This window comes from Rhamphochromis longiceps, linkage group LG7 (genome assembly GCF_057381845.1).
Source record: "Rhamphochromis longiceps isolate RC_006_pf linkage group LG7, R_longiceps_female_GT1.1, whole genome shotgun sequence".
In the NCBI taxonomy this organism is placed as follows: Eukaryota; Metazoa; Chordata; class Actinopteri; order Cichliformes; family Cichlidae; genus Rhamphochromis; species Rhamphochromis longiceps.
This window is the reverse complement of record NC_140563.1, coordinates 57,884,006-57,909,654: the sequence shown is the minus strand read 5'-3', so window position 1 is coordinate 57,909,654 and position 25,649 is coordinate 57,884,006. Positions and strand designations below refer to the sequence as shown.

The following is a 25,649-nucleotide window of genomic DNA, read 5'->3' as shown; positions in this document are numbered from 1 at the left end:
CCAGTGTGAGACTTACATTTCACTCTGATCCAAGCACAACAGAAAGACATAAGATGTCCAGATGTGCAAAAATAAACCAAGAGATTCATGTCTAAAACACACCTCCTCCTTCGTCCTCTCCAGTGGCAATGAGCAGTGGAGGCAGCTCGTCTTCATTGTCTGGCAGCAGACTGGGAAACCTGTTCACTGAAGAACCAATTCCACAAAGCAACGCGAAATCCCAGGGTCCAGACACTGGGCGGCAAGCTACCTCTGCTGCCACAGCAGCCTCAGGGGAAGATGCACTGTTAACTCCGGTCTCTGCCCCAGGTAAGCCAGGCTGAAATAAGAATGTCATTTCATGTAATACCATCGTCAATGGACTAATTTTTATTGTCCATTTTTTTTTTATTTCTATTTATTGTCTATCTAATTGTCTATTTTAGTGTAGCAGTACTAGAAAATGCCAGGTTGCCAAGAAGCACATAAATCAGCTGCTTCTCAAGAGTTTCTCATCATGTGTATGAACGTCAACTTGTCCATGTTGGACAGCAGCTGGCAGCACTTGTTTTCAATTTATGAAAGAGTTTCTAGGACCTCTGGCCCTGATAATTGACATGGATATATGGAGTAGAAGGGCCAGCGACCTTAGCTGCAGTTCAATACACTGGGAGTGTATGCCGTTATTTTTGTGCCACTATTCTGAGCGCATGTAAAAAAAAATTGAGCGCAAGTGAAAAAAAGTTTGCAGGTGCAAGTGTTGCATTTTGAGAAGAAATGTATTTTGAGCGAAGAAAAGCTGAATTTGAGCGAACAAAATTCATTGCTGCGTGCAAAAAATGTATTTCAGTGTTTGCTGAACACTGAAATCCACTGCTCTCAACGTGTTGCTCGCGCTCTCAACGTGTTGCTCGCGCTCTCAACGTGTTGCTCGCGCTCTCAACGTGTTGCTCGCGCTCTCAACGTGTTGCTCGCGCTCTCAACGTGTTGCTCGCATTTCTGCCCGTGCGCGTTCAACTCTTTGTGTACGCCGTTATATTTGTGCCACAAAACCAGCCAATCATAGACTTGGATGCAAAAATATCTGATTGACTGTTTTGGTCTCCAATCAGCTCGAAATGACGAAATGCAATATCCCAGAATCCATTTAGTCCAAAACTCAAACGAGGCAGTGGCAGAGGAACACAGAGTGGCGGAGTTTGAAATATTTCTCTTTATGGGTCACGAAATAAACTTTTAAGATATTTTCATGCGATAATGGTGCTGTGTAAACTTCAAATACCTGCTCGATTCATCAAGACATCACATATTTCCATAATGCTCTAGCGTTTTCGGAGATGCCTGTTACCCACCAGCTGACCGGGTGGTCACTCGGGTTAAACATAATATGTAAAGCTCAACTGACAAAAAAATCGGCCGACTACACCACCAGGTATTATAGGAAAAACCATAAAGCCTTTGAACTAAAACAAACGCTGTTGTGACAGTGATGTACACCGTCTTGTTGGTATATATGTATGATTTGTATCACCTTCATGTTTCCAAACCGATACCATGACCAGCAGTTTTACAGCTGTGGCTCCAGCAAACATCAGCTGATACTAGAAATTAATTTTAAATAAATTCTAACAACAGCTTATCAAGCTTGAACGTGCTGTTGTTGTTTAGCACAACATCCGCTGGTTTCCTGTTTCTGGCGCAAAGTGGGAGATAAACAAACAAGAGAGACAGCTGATCATTGATCGGTTTTATGATTGAAGTAGCCACAGGAGAGGGAGGGAGAGAGAATGATGGGAGAAGAGGCAGCTGTGCAACGTAAAGACAGAATAACTCCAGCTTTGTCTTTTTTCATTCTAGCTGAAGTTTATGGGCTCAAAATGTGGTCATAAATATTTTGTACTTGTAAATCGGTTTTGTACTTGTAAAAAAGATTTGTGCGTGCGTAAAAAAGATTTGTGCGTGCGTAAAAAAGATTTGTGTGTGGACTTAGCCCAAAAAAAACAACCCCTGCAAGTTACAAGTACGAATTTTGACCCTATTTTTCTTCCTTTAAGCTGATTGGTCAATGTCATGTCAATCACAAATTAAACAATCCAATCAGAGAACAGATGGGTTTGGCCGTCGGAGGGGCATTTTTTTGAACTGCAGGTCCTTGAAGAGTAATCTCTATATAAATATCCGATAGCAGTTAGGTCCCCTTACTTTCAGCAGCAGTTGAAAGGATAAAGTTGTGGTATGTCAGTGGTTAGAAATACCATTATTACTTTAGGATTAGTTAATGCTAATTGCTAACTAAAAGCAAAGGATCCAGAATTTGTTACGCTGGCTGCTGGGCTCTGTGGGTTTTTGCAGCAGCTCTACCTGTACTAGATGCACCTGTTCCTTGTCGTTTTTATCTCTGACTTTATGTGAACTACAAGAGTTTGTGGCTTTTTTTTTGCTAGTTCTTCAAATGTTCAATAAAAACATGTATGCTAATTCATAACGAAGAAAGCTTTGTAATGAAGACTGTCATTTCCAAAACACTGCCGCCCCCCCCCGCGTCCGCAGCGCTGTTGAAAAGGCTGTGGAAGTCCCTCTATTAAACACATAGTCCTGTGACACAAAAATCACCAAACTCGGACGACCACAGACTGTTGTCCTTCGTGGTGATCAGAGATGGGCAGTAACGCGTTACAAGTAACGCGTTACTGTAATCTGATTACTTTTTTTAAGTAACGAGTAAAGTAAGGGATTACTATTGCAAAATCGGTAATTAGATTACCGTTACTTTCCCGTAGGAACGCTGCGTTACTGCGTTACTAAAACCGTGATTTTTTTTGCGAGAATGTCTCATGACAGTGACGTAAGCAAGCGCGACGTTGGTGACAGCAGCTGTGTGCAGATCAACAATGGATAATATATCGAGTGCGGGAGAGAGTATGAGCGTGCAGCGTTTAAAGTGTGGAAGTACTGACCTTACTTTGAGTTTGATTCCATAAAAAGTGACAAAAACATTAGCGTCCATCGTGCGTGGGAAGAAAACTTCTTTTTACAGCGAAAAAAACCCCTAAACTTCCGAGCAAGCACCGAGTAGCTACGACGTGATGGGAAACTCACAGAGACACTCGCGCGGATTCTTCAACTGACCACAGCACACCTACACCAGGGTAACCCTCCGCCTACCCTGCTCCTGCTTTACAGGTGAAAATAGAGCAAAAGGACCGCTGAGTCTTTGACTTTATTTATTTTCTGCTGTGTTTTACTTGCATCTGTTTGAAAGAGTGAGTGAAAACACAAAAAATATTTTATTTTATGTGCTGGAATGTGTAGAAAATAGGTTTAAATGTTAAACTAATTTATTCAAGTCAGAGAATGTTGCATATAATTAAATGTTTTGCTTGATGCATAAAGTTAAAAGATTAAAACTGATAAAACAAGTTAAAAAAAGAGACTTTTCCATTTGATTACATTTTGTATGATGGATTATGTAGAAAAAGTAGAATTGGGCTGAAAGATCTATCACTTTATCACCTCTTCAGGTTGTAAATCGTGTTTTTAAAAAGTAACTAAGTAACTAAGTAACTAAGTAATTAATTACTTTTGAAAATAAGTAATCAGTAAAGTAACGGGATTACTTTTTGGGGGGAGTAATCAGTAATTAGTTACTGATTACTTTTTTCAAGTAACTTGACCAACACTGGTGGTGATGAAGGAAAACGCTGGGTTGGCATGTAAAAGGGCATTTATTCCCTTCAAAGACCTGCAGTTAAAAAAAAAGCGCCCCTCCGACAGCCAAACCCATCTGTTCTCTGATTGGATTGTTACATTTGTGATTGACATGACATTCACCAATGTGAAAGGAAGAAAAATAGGGTCAAAATTCGTAGTTGTAACTTGCAGGGGGTTTTTTTTGGCTAAGTCCACACACAAATCTTTTTTACACACATGCAAATCTTTTTTACGCACGCGCAAATCTTTTTTACGCACGCACAAATCTTTTTTACGCACGCACAAATCTTTTTTATGCACGCACAAATCTTTTTTACGCATACAAATCTTTTTTTACGCACGCACAAATCTTTTATACGCACGCACAAATCGTTTTTACGCACGCACTAATCTTTTTTTTACACACACACACACACACACACACACACACACACACAAATCCTGATTTACAAGTACAAAACCGATTTACAAGTACAAAATATTTATGACCATATTTTGAGCCCATAGAAGTACGGTACTAATTGCATTCCTTTTCCTCTCAATACGGATGTATTGTAATTGGGCCAGCCCAGAGTTGATCATGACCAATTGGCTAATCCACCACCTTTCATTGTTTATACCGTTACAAAAATAAACAAACATAAAAATGAAAAAACACCATCAGCCCACCGGGCAAATGCCCGGTATGCCCAATGGCCAGTCCAGCTACACGGTCAGCTGGTGGGTAACAGGCATCTCCGAAAACGTTAGAGCATTATTGAAATATGTGATGTCTTGATGATTTCAAACTCCGCCACTCTGTGTTCTTCCGCCACTGCCTCGTTTGAGTTTTGGACGAAATGGATTCTGGGATATTGCATTTCATCATTTCGAGCTGATTGGAGACCAGAACAGCCAATCAGATATTTTTGCATCCAAGTCTGTGATTGGCTGGTTTTGTGGCACAAATATAACGGCGTACACAAAGAGTTGAACGCGCACGGGCAGAAATGTTGAGAGCGTGAGCAACAATCAAATCAATCAAGGCTTTATTCGCCACGTGCAGGTTGCCCTGCAGTGAAATAGGACCCCCCCCCCCCTTACACACACAACACAGACATCACATGGGGATACAGGTCGGAGATCGGTAGCGTTACAGAAAAAAAAAACACTGAAATATACACTACAATGGGAAAGTACAAGAGGAAAAAAAGAGACCTCTATTCATGCTGGGCTCCTGGGAGGACAGCATGAGAACAAAAAAGCACATAAATGTCCACAGCACAACATCGAAGGCGTTTGGAAAGGGAGGGGGGATGAGTGTGTGCATATCGGTGTATATGTATGTATGTGTGTGCGTGTCCAGAGTTCAGCTGAGACAGTGTCCTTCGCCCTGCTAGGCTAAGTAAACAGTCTTCCAGCCAACCCAGGTGGCCTTGCATGGAATGGGAAGGAACAGACTAAACACAGTCGTTATCAGGGTGTTCTTGTTCGGCTCCAGCCTTGCGACCGCAGCTGGTGACGAAAGGGTATCCGCATGAAGTGATGGTGCTTTTTACTTTAGTGCGAACAGCTCATATGAATTTCAAAGCAGTTCTAACAGTCCAACACTGGTCTCTCAATCTCCTGTTGGAGAACCGTGAGCTTTGCCATGATGTTATCAAACTTGCGCTCTGTGATGTTGTCATTCTTGTTCTCAAAGAGCCGATTCTGAGAACTAACGACCACAGTGAGCCTCCCCAAGATGTCATCCAATTTGTGCTCAGAGATGTTATTCCGAGCGAGCCGTTCTAAGATGTAATCCAGTCTGCACTCAGAGATCTTATTCTGAGTATTCACGGCAGCCGTAAGCCTTTCCAAGATCTTATCCGTGCTGCACTCAATGAGTCCATTTTGAGAAACTCACGCCTCTCCCATTGTTTCAATCCCAGCGGGCAGCCTTGTGGGGGTTTGAACAGCCGGTTCCGCTTTCTTAATTCTTCAATAAGTCAGGACCAAGCCAGCTCCGATCAGCAAGAACCCTGTTACCATGGTTCCGTATAGGTAAATATCTTCAGCACTCAGGCTCACCCAAGCCCAAACTTCTCGTTGAGAAAGGGGTGTCAATTGCATTCAGGGACCAGTTGATCAAATCCATAATTCCTCTTTTAGGTTTTAGAGAACAGACCGTGAGAGAGTGTTCCAGGGAAAAGTAATACAAAAAACCACGAGACTAGACTAGGACATAAGAGGCTAAGCAGGGAAGCTAAGGGAGAGGAGGAGAGGAGAAAAGTGCGACCGCCTTCGTCAAGAGTAAGAGCAGAAAAAAAAAAATTGCGAGCGAGCGCAAATACAAAAACTGAGCGAGAGGGGCTGCTATTGTGTGTGTGTGTGTGTGTGTGTGTGTGTGTGTGTGTGTGTGTGTGTGTGTGTGTGTGTGTGTGTATGTATGGATAATAGCAAACACTGAAATACATTTTTTGCACACAGCAATGAATTTTGTTCGCTCAAATTCAGCTTTTCTTCGCTCAAAATAAATTTCTCCTCAAAATACAACACTTGCACCTGCAAACTTTTTTTTACTTGTGCTCAAATTTTTTTTACGTGCGCTCAGAATAGTGGCACAAAAATAACGCCATAGGAGTGGAGTCTGTGGGACCACAGAATGAGAAACCCAAGTTAGCCGGGACTAGTTGGTCAGTAGTGACTGAACTTTCAAGACAGATGGGCATGTTGACTTTAATACTGGCTATTAAATGAGTGTAGGTATTTACAATGTATTTATACCAAAACAAGGGATCAGTAATTTGAGCCATTTGTTGAGTTATAAACCGGGGTGTACGTAAGTGGTCTGCAGGTGCGGGTTCACAGTCAAAATAAAAGACGCGCACCAGATAAGAAGTTGCAACGTGTGTTTGGGTACATAGGATTTTCTGGAGGAGGACAGACATTTGTTCAGAACTCTTAAAGATGTTGAAGAAGCAAGCTCCTTTAAGCAATTACATTGGTGTTCCTCCATCTCCAAAGAAATGTCCAAAGGAGTCCAAACCGCAAAAGAAGCACGTATTCTCGGAAAAGTGGTTGCAGGTGGTGAGCTGGCTTCAAACAAATGATGGACGCACAGAGATGTGGTTCAGAATATGCAATGAAAATCCCACTCTAGCGGACAAAAACAGTGCCTTTTATATGTACGCAAACGCGCGTTGCAACTTCTTGTCTGGTGCGCATCTTTTATTTTGACAGTGAATGCGCACCTGCGGACCACTTACTGTATGGTCACCCCTGGTTATAAAGTTCTAAAAAGGTGGAATCCTGATAGATGAGCTATGAGGATGATTGCATTACTGTTGTCTCATCTGGGGTGGCACCACTGAACTCTTGGGAGCTCCTGCGGCTCATCACAGACAGCTTGGCGGTGTCTGCCACCTCTCCATTGGGTAAGATACCATCAGCAAACCACACGCGCTTTTGCTCACGAGGACAACCTAATAACACAGAAAAAGGAAGTGTCTTCAGGGGTACAGTTAAGGAAAACAAGTGAAAGGTAAAGCAGACTGTGTAAGAATAACCTTACCGTCATTGCTTGGGTGTTTAAGAACAGACACAGGCACCATGACAGTAGGTGGTGGGGAGTTTAGAGTACCAGCAGCACGGGCCTGCTGTAAAGGGGGGATTGTGCTGCAGTATTCAGATGGGACATTTGGGTTTGGGCTAGGACCTGTAGGACTCATCATCCGTTCCAGAGCCTGGGCTACAACAGAAGGATGCTGTTAGAAGCATGTTCATTTTTTTTTTTTTTTTTAAAGGTGTTAACTCGAGTCTAAAAAGCTAGTTACCCGACTCATTTAGATGTAGAGACTAGTTTCTTGAATATGAATGTCTGTGAAATGGTGGCAATCTAATCTGAGGTTTTATTTAGATTTTCAAGTCCTCTTTAGAGTAAACTAAACTTCAGTGGTCAAATGATTTTTCGTTATTAAAGTTTATTGTATTTCTGGAGAAGTAATTAAAGGCTGTGCCTTTTGAAGAAACATGCTGGTTTTAGTAGTAAGGCACAACTTTTATTTTGAATGCAATCCATACATTTTTCCCAAGTGGCCCAGTTTACAGGTCTGTGTGACTGAGGCCTATAAGGCCCACTCAGCCTAAATTTGTCCCCTGCTACGAAGAACCAGGATATTTCTTTTTGCTTTAAAAAAAAAAAAATCTACAATTAATCTACAATTAATTAATGGTTGTTACAAAAATTAAAACAAGATTTAAAAAAAGCATACAGAAGATAAAAGGGGGGGCATGTCTACTGCAATGGCTACAAGATTGTGAATAATTTTCCTGTAATTAATAAGTTGTGTTTAGAAAGTGCAAATGGTGGAGAACAAAGGAAAGCACTGCAACATATTATTATAGCTATATTTCATTGGTTTAATTAAAAAGGACTTCCACTTTCTGCGGTTCTGTTACAGATTTGGAAAATAAGTGAGGACACTGGAGAAGGAAAAAGCATCTCTATCAGTAAGTTTCTTCAGAGAAGCCTGTTGAAAAAAAGCTGGACAGTATATTAGCAGTATCTGACCAATAATGGACTAACACAGATATATATCTAAATGCGTCTAAATGCAGTTTAAATATTGAATTTGTCAAGTATATAATATTCACACAGACTTCCACTGCAGGAATTTTAATTAAGAAAATCCTGACAAATAACAAAACGCCTCTCAAATTAGTTCTCTTACAGATGGACATCGACTCCATTGTCCTGGCCTGCAGCTGGTAGCCCTCCATCTGTATTGCTGCCTCGGTGATTGTGTTGTTATGGAACGTGAACCACTTTCCACCTGCTCCACATTCCCTTAAGTGTGGCTCTCTAGCTATCATTACCAGCTGCAGTCCAAGATGGTGGAGTTGGAGTCCCTCTTAATGCAGCAGGTGAATGATACAGAAGAGTGCCGCTACATGTTTCCTCTAGCTCACTGACTAAAAGAATAAAATTGGTGGCAGCCAGTGGTACCCTTAAGCCGATACACCGATGGTATCAGTTCCAAAATCCTACGTTCTCAAACTATCACATTCACAAGATGTTCACAAAATGTAACCGCTATCCTTGATCATGAGGTCAAGTTTTAGGACGTACACTTATATATACACACACGTATAAATTTGAAACTCCTTCTTGCCTTGTTCTCAAGTTTCTGTATTCATAAAGTTCAGTGTTGGGGTGTAGGACTGTAGCGTACATCAGCATAACAGCTTTTCTAAAGCTGTGCCAGTTGGATATTGGTTTAGTCCCCAACATTGCTATAAGATGAGTTATTACTTTCAGGAAAACTGGCTATAGTGGAGAGGCTTTCAGAGCAGCTTTTCTCAGCGCTGCTGATCAAGCAATTATGTCGTATTATATTGATTATGTATCACATAGCTTTACTTATCCAGTATGTAATGACAGCAACAACAATGTCGCTTTCAAAAACACAGGAATGCAACCACAGCAGATTGAAACATTACAAAGATATTATTGTTATTTAGATCCTTGTTTCTATAATTTCTTTTAAGTAATTCAATTAGTATCAATAATTCAATTAGTATCAATGCAAGAACAGTTATTCGCCTTGCTGTGCAACGAAAGGATGACATGGCAGAAAAAAAGTCAACCAAGGCTTAAGGCTATTTACTGACCCCATTTTCAGTGCAACGGTAACATAACCAAATATATTACTTAAAATGGAGACAAAACACTGATTTGCAATATATGCACACATTCTAAACTCAAACAATCCAGCACAGCAGCAGTACAAAGTTTCCAACATTTTATTCATTACAAGTAAGAAGCATCTTACCTCATCATCTCCTCCTCAACTAAAACACAATTAATCCACGTTATGACAAATCTCTCTCGCCAACTGACATCAGACCAGTCCTCACAGCTTTTCTGAAGTGGCTCCTCTCGTAAATAATAACAGGCTATTAGCTGTAGGCTGAGGTGTATGCAGTAAGCCTCGTATACTGATGTCAGTGAGGGAGAGGAAAGCAAGAGAGGGGAGGAGAGGAGGAGCTGTGTGAGGGAGAGAAGAGAAGGATTGCAACACACTGCCCGAGCATCCAAAAGCCACTAAAGTGGACCATCTCCTCCTTAATTTAGACAGCATGTGAGCATCACATGTCCACTGCACTCGGTGGTCCTGTACTACATAGACTCACAAGCTCAAGGACAAGTAATAGTGTCCTGTTATCACTTTCCTCTGCAATCAACTCCCATCTCTCTCCATATCACTGCTGCAGTCCAGCTAAAAAAAAGGTGCCTATTTCCACGTCTTTTATTGTTACCAAGATGGTGACCTCAGGGAGAGTTAAAGAAAATGTTTTTCCCAGTCTCCAAAACAGCATCACTTAATCCTGTAATCAGCATTAAACTTTTACTGGAAAAAGTAAACGAAACTACCTGATCACCAAGCTCCGGCATGAGGAAAAGCTAACTTTGTAACTGTTCCAATCCACCGTTGTTTGTTTTACACAGCGAAAAATGAACTGTTAACTTAGTCTGATGTTTAAATTAGGTAGCCTGTTGAAGGCTGACTGTGGCAGCTATACCACTCTCTATTGCACTGATACTTGGAGCAAGCAGGAGTAAATCTAAAGAGGGGCATAAGGTGTACTAGACCATATTTATTTCAAGGCTTTCATCATATTATTCAGCTCATTGCAAGCACCTGCCTATACAGCATGATAACACTAAGCTAGCCAAGAACCCAGAATGATGTTGAATGCACACGCCAGCCTAGCAGCCAGACCCTAAACTTCAGGTAGCAAATGGATGAGCAGTCAGGCTGCAGCCTTTGTTTCTACCTGTTCATGTTTATACAGTAGAATCACTGTAACGAAGAAACTTCAGAAATATGTTAATGTGTAAATTGATTTACATCGCCCAAAATTTAGGATTCTTATCTTTGCTTTGTGCTGTCAGCTTTGTGTTCCTACCTAAATACTAAAGGAAAGCTTGTATGTGTTTTCATTAGGATAGAAATGGGGCTGGGTATTGATTTTGATTTCTATAATCGATTCAATTCCAATTCACAAGGTCCCTTGCAAGGTCGATTCGATTCAATTTTGACTCAGTCAGAAATATAATTCTGATCATTTATCAGTATATATCCATATTTTTATATCTATGTATAAAAACAAAGCTGACACTTGTGAGACTTCATCAGAGGTGTAAGGATCACGACAGATGCCTTTGTGTAACTGAGGACAAAACAAAGCATGAAGGAGATTTTCCTGGCCTATATTTTTATAGCAGATAACCACCTTAAAAATATACTGCAGTAGATCGATAATCATGAATCAACATAAGAACATTACATGATGCTGCTTAAGTAAAGCAGAGCAAAGTTACAGAGGTTTTATTAAAGACACAGCTAAGCAATAATTTGTAAAAGTTTAAATTCCTCCAGTACTGAACAGCAGAAATTAGGCTTTCTTGTCAGAGGAAAACTTTGTTTTTCTTCAATGCAGCCACCACATCTTCCTTTAAACGTTTACAGACAAACTCACTCATTCATTAGCATAGTTGAACACACAGACATACATGCACAAAAACACACACACCAAATCTACAAAACCATCAGAACTCATTTTCCCTTCTACTAATGTAAGAAACACAACCCATTGTTACAATGCAAACAATGTTAGATTTAAGTACGTCCAAACTTGATTTCAACTTTAACTCTAAAAGCTTTGACTCCAAAACAGGCATTTAAAGAAATGTGAGGAAAATATAAAGGCCAGCTCAAATGCTCTAACTTTCTCATGAGCTGAAACTGGTCCTCACAAAAGGACAAATAATATTTTTATTGTCTTTATTTATTGTGTTTTATTTACTTTATTTTCATAATACAGTTTAATTTCATTACTCACTCATGTTTGGATGAGCAGTTAAATCATTTACTGCCCTCTGCCACCCCTGGAGGCTATTGCCAACTCTTTCTGTCTCAATTTCTCACCAGGGCCATCACAGGTGACCCCTTACACGCCGCCCACCACCTGTTTGACTCGCTATATTATCATGTATTTTATAATGGTACAACACATGGGGATCTTAATAAAGGCATACAAATAAACCAAACAAGAACCTTACCTCTGTGAATGGTGTCAAAGCAGAGGACACATACACGAGCCTCTTTCTCCAGGTACTTCAGTTTACACTTCCTGTTGCAGCACACAGCACAGTAAACCTGCCACAGAGGAGAGAGGATGACATTGACGGCATAGATACGCTACACAGCAATCTGCATGGACAGTAAATTCACGTCTGGAAGAAGACAACAATTAACAGGATGTTGAAACGTGTTTGTCTATCTGGTCCTTCAAACAGCATAAGATTGTGCTATAATCAATAGTAGAACCTAATCATGTCTGATTTAATAAGAGGCCTTTGAGGGACTTGACTCAGCACAGACCTATAGAAAAGCTGAAAAGAGAACTGCTGACTCATGCTCTCTGCTTACATCAATTCACTGTGCTATATTTGGTCCTCACTTCATCAGAAATTTTACCCTTACATGCTAAAAACTTCCAGAAATACCTTGAATTACACAAGAAGAAAAAACAGGCAATGCAAAACAGGCATTTATAAGAAGCTCATTAGGTAATCACTTCTATGGTGATTTATTTATCAGAATCACTTTTGGGATCTAGATTTTTATGATGGATGCTTTTCACAGTTTTCAGATTTTTTTTGTATAAAGTAATCAGGAAAAATCTGATTATTCAACAGTGAACTCTGCATTTCTGAGTCAATTAACTGTTTAATTGTAAAGCTGGGCATACTCTGTGTGATCTTTGGCCCATTTTGAGCATATTTTTCAGTTGTGCGACCGTTTTGGGGATCGGCCCAAGTTTCACCTTAATTGTGTGTCGTGCATCGTGGAGTATACATGGGGTAACGAGAAGCGATTAACACCTCACGAATAGCTCCCGATCATCAATCGTATGCTCGCAAGGAAATCAAACCTATTTGAAATCCTGTTGGCCCTTGTGAGGTTGTCAACGCAGCCTCTCACACTGCGCATGCGCAAACAGAAGTGCAGCGTGTGATCTGGACACAAGCGATAGAGGCATAACTTGTAGAACTTTATCACGACTGCACCAACTATGAAAAGAGTTGTATGGACATTGCTGCTCAACTGCAGCTGCCTGGTCAATGTTTTTCATAAGCAATTTAGCAAAGTTGATGGTGGTGGTGTGTGTGTCTGTGTGAGTAAAGACAGAGAGGGAGAGCAAGAAACAGATTTAGTGTTATAAGCTTCATGTTATGGACGCACAGTGTGAGCACTCAGGTCACATCAGTGCATCGGGCCATATAGTGTGAGACCCTGCATCATGACCGACGAACCTCTAACCCCTGCGATTTAATTGTACAGTTTGAGCAGGAGCTGAATAACGTGACTGAAAAAAAACGCACAGTGTATGCCCAGCTTAACGGCATTAAACTGTTTAAGTTTCTCTTACAAATGACATTTTTAATCTCAATGAGATATTTACCTGGATAAATAAAGGAATAATAATTATGTGAAACAACAGCTGTATTGCTTTATTATGTAGCACTCTTTGTCTACCTGAACACTTGCATTTAACAAAGCTACCGAAGTCAGGTAAATGCTGTGCGGCTAGTGGCTGACTAATTACACTTTACTTTGCTATTACTGCAGAAGTTGACTTCTTTCAGCTGCTATTTGCAAGGGGTTGCCACAGTGAATAGATCTGCATGTCTGAACTTGTATAAATTTTAGGCCAAATGCCCTTCCTGACGCAACCCATCCAGGAATTTGCATCACCTCCCAGTTTTGAAAGTGATACCTTCGCATGCTAGGCACTGGTGTTCCCTTTCAATTGATTCACTCGGTACAACACCTAAGTATGGGATATCACGTAGGGCTGGGTATCGTCACTGATTTCTAGAATCGATTCAATTCCGATTCACAAGGCCCCGAATCGATTCGATCCACGATTCGATTTAATTCGATTCGATTTAAATCTGGGAAATTTTGACAGTCAGAAATATTATAATTCAGATCAGTACATTTACATATTTTTGTATCAATAAAAAGGAAGCTGACACACGCAAGACTTTATCACAGGTGTGAGCATCACAGCAGAGGCCTTTGTGTCAAAGTAGCTGAGGATAAAACACAGAAAAACATGAAGGTGATTTTCCTGGCCTGGGATTTTATAAAAATATTCTGCAGTACATCAAAAACGAAAGAAAACCATTAATCAACATATGAACATCACCTCTGAAGTTACAGCGGTTTTATTACAGACACAGCGTTTTGCATTTTGAATAATTTTAAAAAGTTTAAATTTGTTCAGTATTGAACAGCAGAAATGAGGTTTTCTTTTCGGAAGAATGTAAAAGGGAAAAAACAGCGGCCGACAGCCTGTAAACAACAGTAGACTTGTGCGTAACAAGCAAGCGAATAATGAAGAAAGGGAAACTGTTCTTGAAGTACAGAGAGAGAGCTGTGCATCACAGTGGAAGCAAAACAGTAAAAGTCTGAGTGAATTCATGACGATGTTTATGTGAAGCGTTTGGATCTTCTTTTGCTGCTGGTTCGGTCAATATTGTTTGGAGAGAGATCAAACTAACAGCTTTAGAATCGGCGCATAAAGGGCGTGCACACAAAGCGCAGACCCGCCGACAGATCAGAGTCAGCGAGCTGTCGGCTTTCAGCCCCGACTGTGAGAAAAGCGACATCTAACTGATTCTGATCCGCGGGTCCCGCTGTGTGTTTAAGTCTTTGTGCAGAATCCGTGTTCCTGCTCTCATTTACTGTCTTAACTGTTTGGTGGTTCTTGAAATTTTGTGAGATTTCACCTGAGATTCTGGCATTTTGGGCAAAATAAATTTATATTAAAAAATCGATTCAGGATTTTAATGAATCGATTTTACGTTATCCAAGCCAGAATCGATTTTAATCGATGAATCGATTATAAGAACCCACCCCTAATATCACGCCCTTGCGTGTCTTGGCTGAAGAAACCTTTATTCACGCCTTTAAGGCGGATGACATGTGATGACACGCGCACGGACCCGCCTGCACATATAGCCGCTGTCATCACAGTCATGCTTCAGTTCTTATGCTCTTCACCTCGCTGAGAATACCTCTGCTGAGTTGGGCTAGCTAGCTGCTACTAGTTAGCTCCACTGTCTGCGGACTTGAACTTAGCTTAACTGCCCCTGTTGGTGTCAACCTCCACCACGCAGTTGGTCCGTAGGCTGCCCGCGGAGTGCAGCGTTTGGGTTTGCGTTTTGGAATGGACTCCAAACTGATGCGAGCAAAGCAGAAATCTTCTGTTCGCCCCCGTCTTCAGGGATGCGGTTTCTCTTTGCACAACAGCGACCAGCACAATGCCTGCCCTGTCTGCCTGGGGATCATCCACGCTAGGAGAGCATTGACGGAGCCTGAAGCCTGTGCGTTTTGTCGCTAGCTCCGGCGCTCGATCCTGGAAACACGCGGTGGCGTTTGTGGAAATAGTGCTGGGACGCTCTGCTGTTGCACGGCATGAACCTCTCCTTTCCGAGTCTGGAGCCCTGGCTTCGTCCGAGTCCGAAGACGAGAATTATCCGGTCGATGTCCGGGCAATTAGCTGGGCTGACCACATGGAACATGTTGACAGGTTAGCTGATGACGAGCCAAAACCATGCAGGAGCGCTGGCGGGCTTCAGCTTGGCATGAGCCCGCCAGCGGGCTCATGCCAAACTTTTAAAAGTTTTTAAAAACTTTTGTACGGTTTTATCGGTTGGACGTTATAGCCCCTTCGGTGGCTCATACTGTCCTTTCTGCTGGATCTATCGCTCACTAAGGTGGTGGTGGTCCGATTCCGGTTCGGTGGCTGCTCTGCGGGGCGTATATATATGTCCCATACTTACAGTTGTGGTCAAAAGTTTACATACACTTGTAAAGAATATAATATAATGGCTCTACCGAGCGTCCCGTTATTTCTAAAACTGATTTTTCTCTGAGGGTGATTGGAACAAATACTTCTTTGTCACAAAAAACATTCATGAAGTTTGGTTCTTTAATGACTTTATTATGGGTTAACAGAAAAAAGTGATCACATCTGCTGGGTCAGAAATATACATACAGCAGTGCTAATATTTGGTTACATGTCCCTTAGCCATTTTCACTTCAATTAGGCGCTTTTGGTAGCCATCCACAAGCTTCTGGCAAGCTTCTGGTTGAATCTTTGACCACTCCTCTTGACAGAATTGGTGCAGTTCAGTTAAATTTGATGGCTTTCTGACATGGACTTGTTTCTTCAGCATTGTCCACATGTTTTCAATGGGGTTTAAGTCAGGACTTTGGGAAGACCATTCTAAAACCTTTATTCTAGCCTGACTTAGCCATTCCTTTACCACTTTTGATGTGTGTTTGGGGTCATTGTCCTGTTGGAACACCCAACTGCGCCCAAGACCCAACCTGTGTGCTGATGATTTTAGGTTATGTTGAAGAATGTGAAGGTAATCCTCCTTCTTCATTATCCCATTTACTCTCTGTAAAGCACCAGTTCCATTGGCAGCAAAACAGCCCCACAGCATAATACTCCCACCACCATGCTTGATTGTAGGCATGGTGTTCTTGGGGTTAAAGGCCTCACCTTTTCTCCTCCAAACATATTGCTGGGCATTGTGGCCAAAAAGCTCGATTTTTGTTTCATCTGACCACAGAACTTTCCTCCAGAAAGTCTTATCTTTGTCCATGTGATCAGCAGCAAACTTCAGTCGAGCCTTAAGGTGCCGCTTTTGGAGCAAGGGCTTCCTTCTTGCACGGCAGCCTCTCAGTCCATGGAGATGCAAAGCACGTTTGACTGTGGACAATGACACCTGTGTTCCAGCAGCTTCAAATTCTTGGCAGATCTGCTTTTTGGTGATTCTTGGTTGACTCTTCACCCTCCTGACCAATTTTCTCTCAGCAGCAGGTGATAGCTTGCGTTTTCTTCCTGATCTTGGCAGTGACGAAACAGTGCCATGTACTTTATACTTACAAACAATTGTTTGCACTGTTGCTCTTGGGACATGCAGCTGCTTTGAAATGGCCCCAAGTGACTTTCCTGACTTGTTCAAGTCAATAATTCGCTTTTTCAGATCCATGCTGAGCTCCTTTGACTTTCCTATTGTAGCGTTTGTATCCAATGAGCCCTATTTAACTGGCCTAAGAGAAGTCACCAGCTGTCATCACTCATAATCACTCACAAGCAGTTAAGAGGCCATGCTATGAAGCTCAGTTCACTGACAACTTTCTAAGTCACCAAAATTGCTAATTCATGTTGCCGTATGATTATTTTTGACCCAGAAAATGTGATCACCTTTTTCTGTTAACCCATAATAAAGTCATTAAAGAACCAAACTTCATGAATGTTTTTTGTGACAAAGAAGTATTTGTTCCAATTACTCTATCAGAGAAAAATCAGAGTTTTAGAAATAACGGGATGCTCGGTAGAGCCATTATATTATATTCTTTACAAGTGTATGTAAACTTTTGACCACAACTGTATGTGTTGTACCGAGTGAATCAACTGAAAGGGAATTGAAGTTATAGACATAACTATTCGTTAACACTATGGAGCCACTGTTATTGTGGAAAGTAACAGTTGGTTATACATTAGGGATCAACCAATATGGACTCCTCAAGGCTGACTGTGGTTATTGGTATAATTAAAACAAAACTCTGGTATCATAATACAGGATAAAGTTGACCCTGAAATCAGATTAGGCCAAGGGCCTTAACGGGGAAAAAAGGAATGACTTGTGTTGGCCAAAAAAACCCCACAAAAAAAAAAAAAAAAAAACACACCCCACAAAATTTATGTGGCTCTAAATTAATGAATCTGACTCTTTCTCACTGAAAGCCACTGGATTTTTTTTAACGGCAAGCCAGAGAAAAAAGCCATTTGACAACATGTCATAACAACCATTAATTGCAGCCACACTGTATTTACAGCTGACAATAATGCTGACACAATCTAATATTCAAGTGTAAAATACATTCTATTCAGTGACTAACATACCTTCCCACAGGCACGACAGTGATGCCGCCTTTTGGTAAAAGTGAACTTCTGATTACACTTCATACAGTTGGGAGCTTCAGAGTCTGGCACCCAAGCAGGCTGTCTGTTCCCTAGCTCCTCCACTCCCTCCCTTTTGCAGCTCACTGCCTTGGCACTGTCTATGGTAAACTCCCCAGGGTAAGGTGGGGGTTCTGACAGTTCATCATACACCACACTGTAATCCTGATCCTCCTGAGTTGCATATGAAGGGTTAGAATCCCTAAAGTTGATGGAATGCTCATCTGTAATACTGGGGTTTATTGGTGAACGTTTTCCATCCTGTGCAGTACTTGGCACTGTTGTAGAAGCACTTAACATCTGAGCCAGCTCCCCCTCTTCCTCTTCTCCTGTTGCTGGAGATCTTGCAGTTTGGCAGTGCAGCTGTTTAGGTCTTGCACCTCCATAGGAGGGTTGTAGATCAGGGCTACTGCTGTGCTGGGACTGGAAAGTGTTGCTGGTCAGAGAGCTTACCCCAGAAGAATAGTCTTGCCAAGGTCTGCAAGAGTCCTCTGATACTGATAGAGCACCAGGGTTAATGCTCCCCTCTGCAGATACACATATTGCTTGATCACTTTCTGGAAAAGGTAGACCTAAGTCCTGTTTTACAAGCCCTTCCTCTGGAGCCCTGTTTGATTCTGGGAGAGATTCAGGATAAGAAACACCCTGTTCTGCTTCAGCATGTGCTTGCAGGAAAGCATCCAACTCCTCATCTGTAACCAGCAGCTCAGCCTGGTCGCTCTCAGGCAGGTACTGGAAACCAAACTCTGGAGGATCTACTAGGCTGGTTTCTGAACAATTGGTGGAGGTAAGATCTGTAGAAGCTTCAAGAAAAATCTGTTGTTGCCCCTCTGGAGACTGTCTGCCCTCTGCAACCTCCTGGACCACAAAAGCAGGTAAAGCGGGTGCCTCCGGGTGGGAAGCGGGTGCCTCCGGGTGGGAAGCGGGTGCCTCCGGGTGGGAAGCGGGTGCCTCCGGGTGGGAAGCGGGTGCCTCCGGGTGGGAAGCGGGTGCCTCCGGGTGGGACTCTTCCTCCTTGGCTTCCAGGCCTGACAGGGATTCTGCCTCTGTGCTCTCAGACACATCTGCATCAATGCATAGCTCAGCTTCCCCTGAATCATCTTCTGTGGTCTTTGGGTTCACAAGAGCGCCGCACATGGACACAGCTATGGGTAAACATGACAGGGCTACCGGCTTGCTGTGTGAGGCTTTGGATTCCTGACCTGGAAGACCCTCTGCTTCACATTCATCCAAGGCTTCATGAGACTCATTCTCTTTACTAACTTTGATTGTTCTAGTTTTCCTAACACCATCAACAGGATCCAGATCACTCTGTTCCACAGAGTTCTCAACTACTTGCTCAGAGATATCCCCCCCGTCACTGTCCCCCTCCTCTTTATTAGCTAAGTCAGTATCTATTGAAGATAGTGAATGATCTGCGGGATCACAGCTCCTTTCCACTGCTGCGGGGAGAATGACATCAAGCAGACTGAGTGAGGCAGAGTATCCACCACTCTGCTGATGTAAATCTAGACTCAACAGTACCTCTCCCTTCCCTACAAGGGTTTGCTCTTTTTGAGTGTCTCGACTATGGCATGCACCCTCTTGCTCTTGTCCTACTTCGGGGCTGTTAAAATCCACAAGCAGTGCTTCCTCTTCCTCCATTTGCTTTTCCACAATGTCCAGCTTACTGAAGGCATCGTGGCTACTGGACCTGACCAGAATGGCTGAGCTTGTGTCATTCACAAGGTCGCAGACAGGTTTCAAAGCTCTGTCTGGACAGGGAGGGGTAGAGCTTTTGGCTGACCTGCGATCCACAGACAACAGAAGGTCCACACCAGTGAGAGGCTGACCTTTGACCTCTCTATCAGTGCTGCGGTTATGGTTATGACTGGCAGAACCATCAGGACAGCCAGGTGTCAATCCATAATGAAGAGAATTAAGGTCCGGGAGGCTTGGTGGATTTGGGGACAGCTCTATAGGTGAACACTGAGGGCCAAGTGAGGAGAAGGGGTACACAGAGGGCTTCAGGGAAACAGGCCTGCCTTCGTGTTCCTCTGCAATCCAAAAAAAAGGAAAACAGTTAATTCAATTACACTTGAGCTGTACTTTTGATACACTGGTTTTTTTGGTGCTTTCCCCCCCCAATCTGGTAATATGGTTCTGGGGTCAAAGTTGTGCTGCTATCCGAACCATGAGTGCTAAAATACAAATACATGGTTATATTTACTAACTGCAAAAAATGCTAAGTTCTAATAAAGTAATTTGGTTACTTAGGCATCCTGTGACCCTCCAGTAAACAGACTACCGTATTTTCACGACCATAAGGCGCACTTAAAAGTCTTAGATTTTCTTCAAAAAGTACGGCGCGCCCTATAGCGCAGTGCGCCCTGTGTGTTGTAAGGATGACGTAGTAGAGAACACCATGAGAACGCTAAAGGGTGAAGTGTGGGCGTTGATCGTATATACCGGACAATCGCACATACCTGTCTAAAAGGACAGGTATGTGCATTATGTGGAACATCGTTGTTTTAACAACCCTGAAAATGGCAAAGAGACACGCTTATGAAGCACAGTTTAAACTGAAGGCCATCAGCTATGCGGAGGAACATGGAAATCGAGCAGCGGCGAGAGAATTTAAGATTAACGAATCGATGGTTCGCAAATGGAGGAAGCTAGAAAACAAGCTCCGGCAGGTCAAGAAAACGCAGCTGAGTTTCCGCGGACATAAGGCGAGGTGGCCCGAGTTGGAGGAAAGACTCGAGCGGTGGATCATCGAGCAAAGAACGAGCGGGAGAAGCGTTTCGACGGTCACCATTCGGCTAAAAGCAGTTTCACTAGCTGAAGAGATGAACATTGAACATTTCCAAGGAGGTCCGTCTTGGTGCTTTCGTTTTATGAAACGGTGCCATTTTTCCATCCGGACCAGGACTACGGTAGCGCAGCAACTTCCAGCGGATTATAAGGAAAAGCTGGCCATCTTCCGCTCCTACTGCAGCAAACACATCAGCGACAAAAACATCCAGCCCAGCCACATCACAAACATGGACGAGGTCCCGCTCACTTTTGACATCCCGGTGAGTCACACTGTGGAGAAGAAGGGGACCAGCACGGTAGCGATACGCACAACGGGGTATGAAAAGTCTTCTTTTGCTGTTGTGCTTGGCTGCCATGCTAATGGACAGAAACTGCCGCCTATGGTGATTTTTAAGCGAAAGACTTTGCCTAAAGAGAAGTTTCCAGCAGGAATCATCATTAAGGCAAATGAAAAGGGCTGGATGGATGAGGAAATGATGAAAGAGTGGCTGAGGGAGGTGTATGTAAGGAGACCAGGTGGTTTTTTCCACGCATCACCATCGCTCTTAATCTGTGACTCTATGCGTGCCCATCTCACAGCCAATGTGAAAAAACTAGTGAAACAAATGAACTGTGAGCTTGCTGTCATTCCGGGAGGCCTGACAAAGGAACTCCAACCGCTGGACATCGGTGTGAACTGCCCGTTCAAAGTAAGGCTGCGAGCGGCCTGGGAGCGATGGATGACCGACGGAGACCACAGTTTCACCAAGAGTGGAAGGCAGCGCCGGGCGAGTTACGCCACAATTTGCCAATGGATTGTAGATGCTTGGGCTAACATGTCTGCTGGCACTGTTGTTCGAGCTTTCGCAAAAGCCGGCATCATTTCCCAGGAGCCGCACGGCACGGAAAGTGACTCTGACAGTGAAGAAAGTGAACTTGGCATGTTTGATGGAGATTTAGCGCAGCTGTTCAATTCAGACACAGAGGATGAGGACTTCGATGGGTTTGATTGATGATAAAAATGTGAGTACCAAACTTCGTTTTGCTCCTGCTTTATTTTTAAATACGCACACTTGTATGCTTGTGTGTTGTTGATGATGACGATTACCGGTAATAGAAATGTGAGTAAGGTACCGAACTCAGGTTTGCTCCCGCTTTATTTTTAAATACGCATACGGTACTTGTATGCGCCCTATAATCCAGTGCGCCTTATGTGTGTGTTAAATACAGTAATGGCACACATAACTGAGACTGCGCCTTTTAGTACAGTGCGTCTTATGGTCGTGAAAATACGGTACTGCATGCCAGTAACATGACAAATGAAGACAGCCATTTGTCTTCATAAAGACAAATGTGTAAAACTTATTTAAATGTGCTAAGAGTACAAACACACTGCAGTTGTTGTTAGTTCTAGAAGAAACACCATTTTTGGCTAAACCTTGGATGTTTGACAAAGTATCATTGAATCACAGGTTTGAGTATAAAATCCGGTGTCTCCAGATGGGACACGGCTTTGCCTGAGTGAGAGTCTTCCTTCCTGGCTTCCAGACCTGACAGAGATTCTGCTATATATATTCTGCTATATGCACTGCCTGGCCAAAAAAAGAAGTCACTGGGCACTATTGTATAGAATGAAAATATCAACATGTTGCTGATAAGAGAAAATATTTGTCTGTAGGTACACTGATAAATGTGTACGTATGCATGTACATCTATGCGCGTGTCTGTGAGTAAATATAGATGTGTGTGTGTATAACGTATGCATGTTAACTTGGTGTGACAAAGGTTGCTAGTTTTGTAACACAGACCAAGAAGTTACACAAAATGTGGTGTTTTTTTAACATCATCTCTTTTAAATATCTTGTTTCCCAAGATGTAAAGATTGTCTGATTTACTGTTTTGCCACTTCTGAGCAGTGCTCACAAAAACAAAAGTTAGTTGGTTGCTCTTAGCAGTGAAAATACTGACAACTGTCACTGAATTACTTTAATGCTGAAGAAATGTTTAAAAGCAGAAGATTCTAATGCAAGTCTCTGCACTGCTGTCCCATTAATCTGCTGTATGATAAACAAAAACATCAGTTCCTTGTGTTATCAGTTGTTAAATAAATCAAAAATCAGTATGAAAGACTTGATCTTTGATACACATCTGTATTGAGGATTTGTTGACTTTTTAAATCACTGGCTTCACTTTAACACTGGGGAGAAAAAAAATGCTAAAACCGCAGAAATCTAGGGCACATTATGAAACACTCCAACTTATGGTATGTACAGTTACATGTGTTGGCTGCAGATTGAGCAACTTTTTTAAATGTACGTATTTTAGCGAAAGTTCTAATTTCTCACTCCCTTTCCTGGTTCTCGTTACGAGTTAGGGTTTTTTTGCTGTTGTTTTTTTAAATCATAAAAGCTATGGAGTACTGTACAACACATTGGGACAACAGCACTGCCATAGCTTCAAAAGTTCCTTAATCCTCTGGTTTAAAGGATTTTCTTTAGCATCAAAGTAATTCAGTGACAGTTGTCAGTAGAGCTGGGCGATATATCGAGTTTTTAAAAAATATCGATATATTTTTATACAAGATGTGACAATATCCTTTATATCGATATAGTCTATGTTACGTTATAATTATACTTGTGGAACCGCAAATTTGCCTCTCTTTCGTCCACTTTCGTCTTTACGCAACGTTACTCGGCCTCGCCTCTCCTTCACTGAACACAACTCCCCCTCCTCCCCCATCGCTTCACCTGCAGGAAGCGACAAGATGGACACGGCAAATCTCCGTTAACGAGTTACTGCGCATCGCCCCGTGCGTGGGGCTGGACGGCATCAACGTGTTAGCTAGCTAACCAGGCTAACGAGCTAACCACGCTAACGCCATGCAGCCCAGAGGTGCTGCACGGACTAAAATCCTTGCATTTTCTCAAAAGTTGACAGCGCGCCTTATGTATGAATTCTGGTTGTGCTTGATGGCCGCGAACAGATTTCATGTGGAACAATCTCAGCAATCTGTCAAAAAATGTTTTAGTACGACTTTGGTAAGCTACGGAGCAGCACCGCTTGATGGATTGTCGGAGCATTACGGCTGAGCCTCGCGGAGTGATACGTACTGTGCTTCAACGTAGTATTACCCTACTGTGTATAAGGACCATAAATGGCACCTGTTAAGAGACGTGGTTGCGAAGCGGATTACAAACTCCAGGCTGTCAGTCAAGTTGGGAACAGAGCAGCTGTGAAATCTGTCTTTGTTATTGTGCTCGGCGTCTTTTAGTTTACATTTTGACTGCACAATTGTGAGCTTTTTGTTATGCACAAAAACAACATTGTTTTCTTTTATTTATGGAGCATTATTATTTAATTATTTAATAAATGCTCATAATTTATTTTCATCTGGGACTAAGAACTCTCCTTTTGTTCTTACTTTATGGCTTTAAAAAAAAATATATCGAGATATATATCTTATATCGCCATCCAGCTAAAAAATATCGAGATATGAATTTTGGGTCATATCGCCCAGCCCTAGTTGTCAGTATTTTTATTGCTACCCAGCAATCAACAACTGTTGATAATTAATTTGGCAAAGTTTATTTTCCATATTGCAAAGAAGTACAGTTTTAAACAATGCTTCTGTTGCTGCTACAGTGTAACTCAGTTTAATGCCGAAACCGGAACTGAGCATCAAAATTACCAATAGGACACGCACTTCCTTTGGGCTCCGCCTCCAAACAGTCAAAAGTCAGTCCAATCCTGCCGAGGACTACCCACGAGAGTGTGAAACTGCAGCAGCCTCAAAGCAGACACTCTTGTGTTCGCGATGGCTTCTTTCTGTGCATGGCTGCTAAGTTCTACGCATGCGAGTTATTGAATTTAAACACAGGGAATTTAATTGCACCTGTGAAATGAAATTATTTGCTCAGATTATGTTTTTTCTCGCACGTGACTTATAATAGTATAATATAATAATTCCATACACATTCTTTGTTACTTGTGTTATCAGTTGTTATATCTTTACTGAGATAAACTATAAAATGAATAAATCCATTAACAATGAATCATGTCTATCCCTTATCAGATGTTACTGTCCATGTGATGTGTGACTGGTCTTACCACTATTGAGTTCAAAGTCATCTAGCAGCTTGTCCAGATCACATACAGCTGCCTTGAAGAAGCTGTCCATGCTGCACTAAAGGAAAGAGGCTTTTTATGCCCTACAGTTTCTGAAAAGAAAAACAAAAACAGGTCTGTTGGGTGAAGAAAGGATTACTTCAAATGTTGGATTGTTTTTCAGGTTCTTTGGTGTTTGGGTGGTGGAGTAAAAATCCACTTAACATGCCAACCACAGCTTAGTAAACATTTACTACACCAGTCAAGGACCTCGGTAAAGACAACAAAAGTGCAAATGCACATGACGCTGAGCTGCAAATGAACATCTTTAGCAGGGATCATCCCATTTAGTGGCAGATTGTCAGTACTCTGCACAAAGTGACATGACGATAGTGTGAAGTGGCTAAAATGAGCTGATAATGCTGTTGTTTGGAGGTGAAGAAGCAGAAATCTCTGACATTATAATCTTTATCAGCTTAAGACACAGCAATAACTGTGTTCCATTAGTGTTAAATAAGCACAGTTTCATATAACACTAAAATTCCATAATTATGTTGCAGTGAAAATTTAGATATTCTTCTTTAGGAGATCCCCTCTGGTAACAAATAAAAAAAAGAAAAGCAAGTATAAATAAGGAAAAAGAATCAAAGTGGCTAACAGAAAAAGAACAATGCTTTACAACCCAGAGATTAACACAAAACAGTCAATGGAAAACCATAACAATTAATCTCCAAAAGTTGATTCTGTTCATCTGGACGTAGAGTTTTGTGTAGGGCTGCTCGATTATGGCAAAAATGATAATCACGATTATTTTCACTGAAATTGAGATCACTATTATTTGACGATATTTATTTATTTAACCCTTTAAGACCTACCATAGAACCAAGTCCGCCAGAGCTTATATTATTTTTTTTTACATGTTGTAGTGCCATTTGTGAGAGCATTTCAAGTTGCTATACATCAACTGTTATAGCCCATATTTTAATAATATGTATGCATTAAGT

The 25,649-nt window shown here is 41.9% G+C and overlaps 1 protein-coding gene across 3 annotated transcripts in view; it reads right to left on the bottom strand.

Moving 5' to 3' along the window:
* zfyve16 (zinc finger, FYVE domain containing 16) overlaps positions 1–25,649 on the bottom strand; it is a 47,483-nt gene that overhangs the window by 16,192 nt on the left and 5,642 nt on the right. Inside the window, exons 2-8 of one of the 3 annotated variants that reach the window (XM_085414567.1) lie at positions 24,649–24,758; positions 18,760–19,802; positions 17,710–18,717; positions 11,777–11,873; positions 7,223–7,399; positions 6,994–7,133; positions 103–319 (exon numbers count right to left, since the gene is read on the bottom strand). In XM_085414567.1, the coding sequence (XP_085270693.1) occupies positions 103–319; positions 6,994–7,133; positions 7,223–7,399; positions 11,777–11,873; positions 17,710–18,717; positions 18,760–19,802; positions 24,649–24,718 (2,752 nt within the window). In that variant the 5' untranslated portion in view covers positions 24,719–24,758. Of the gene's footprint in view, positions 1–102; positions 320–6,993; positions 7,134–7,222; positions 7,400–11,776; positions 11,874–17,709; positions 19,803–24,648; positions 24,759–25,649 lie in introns of all 3 variants that reach the window. The other 2 variants (XM_085414566.1, XM_085414568.1) reach the window with 2 other exon arrangements.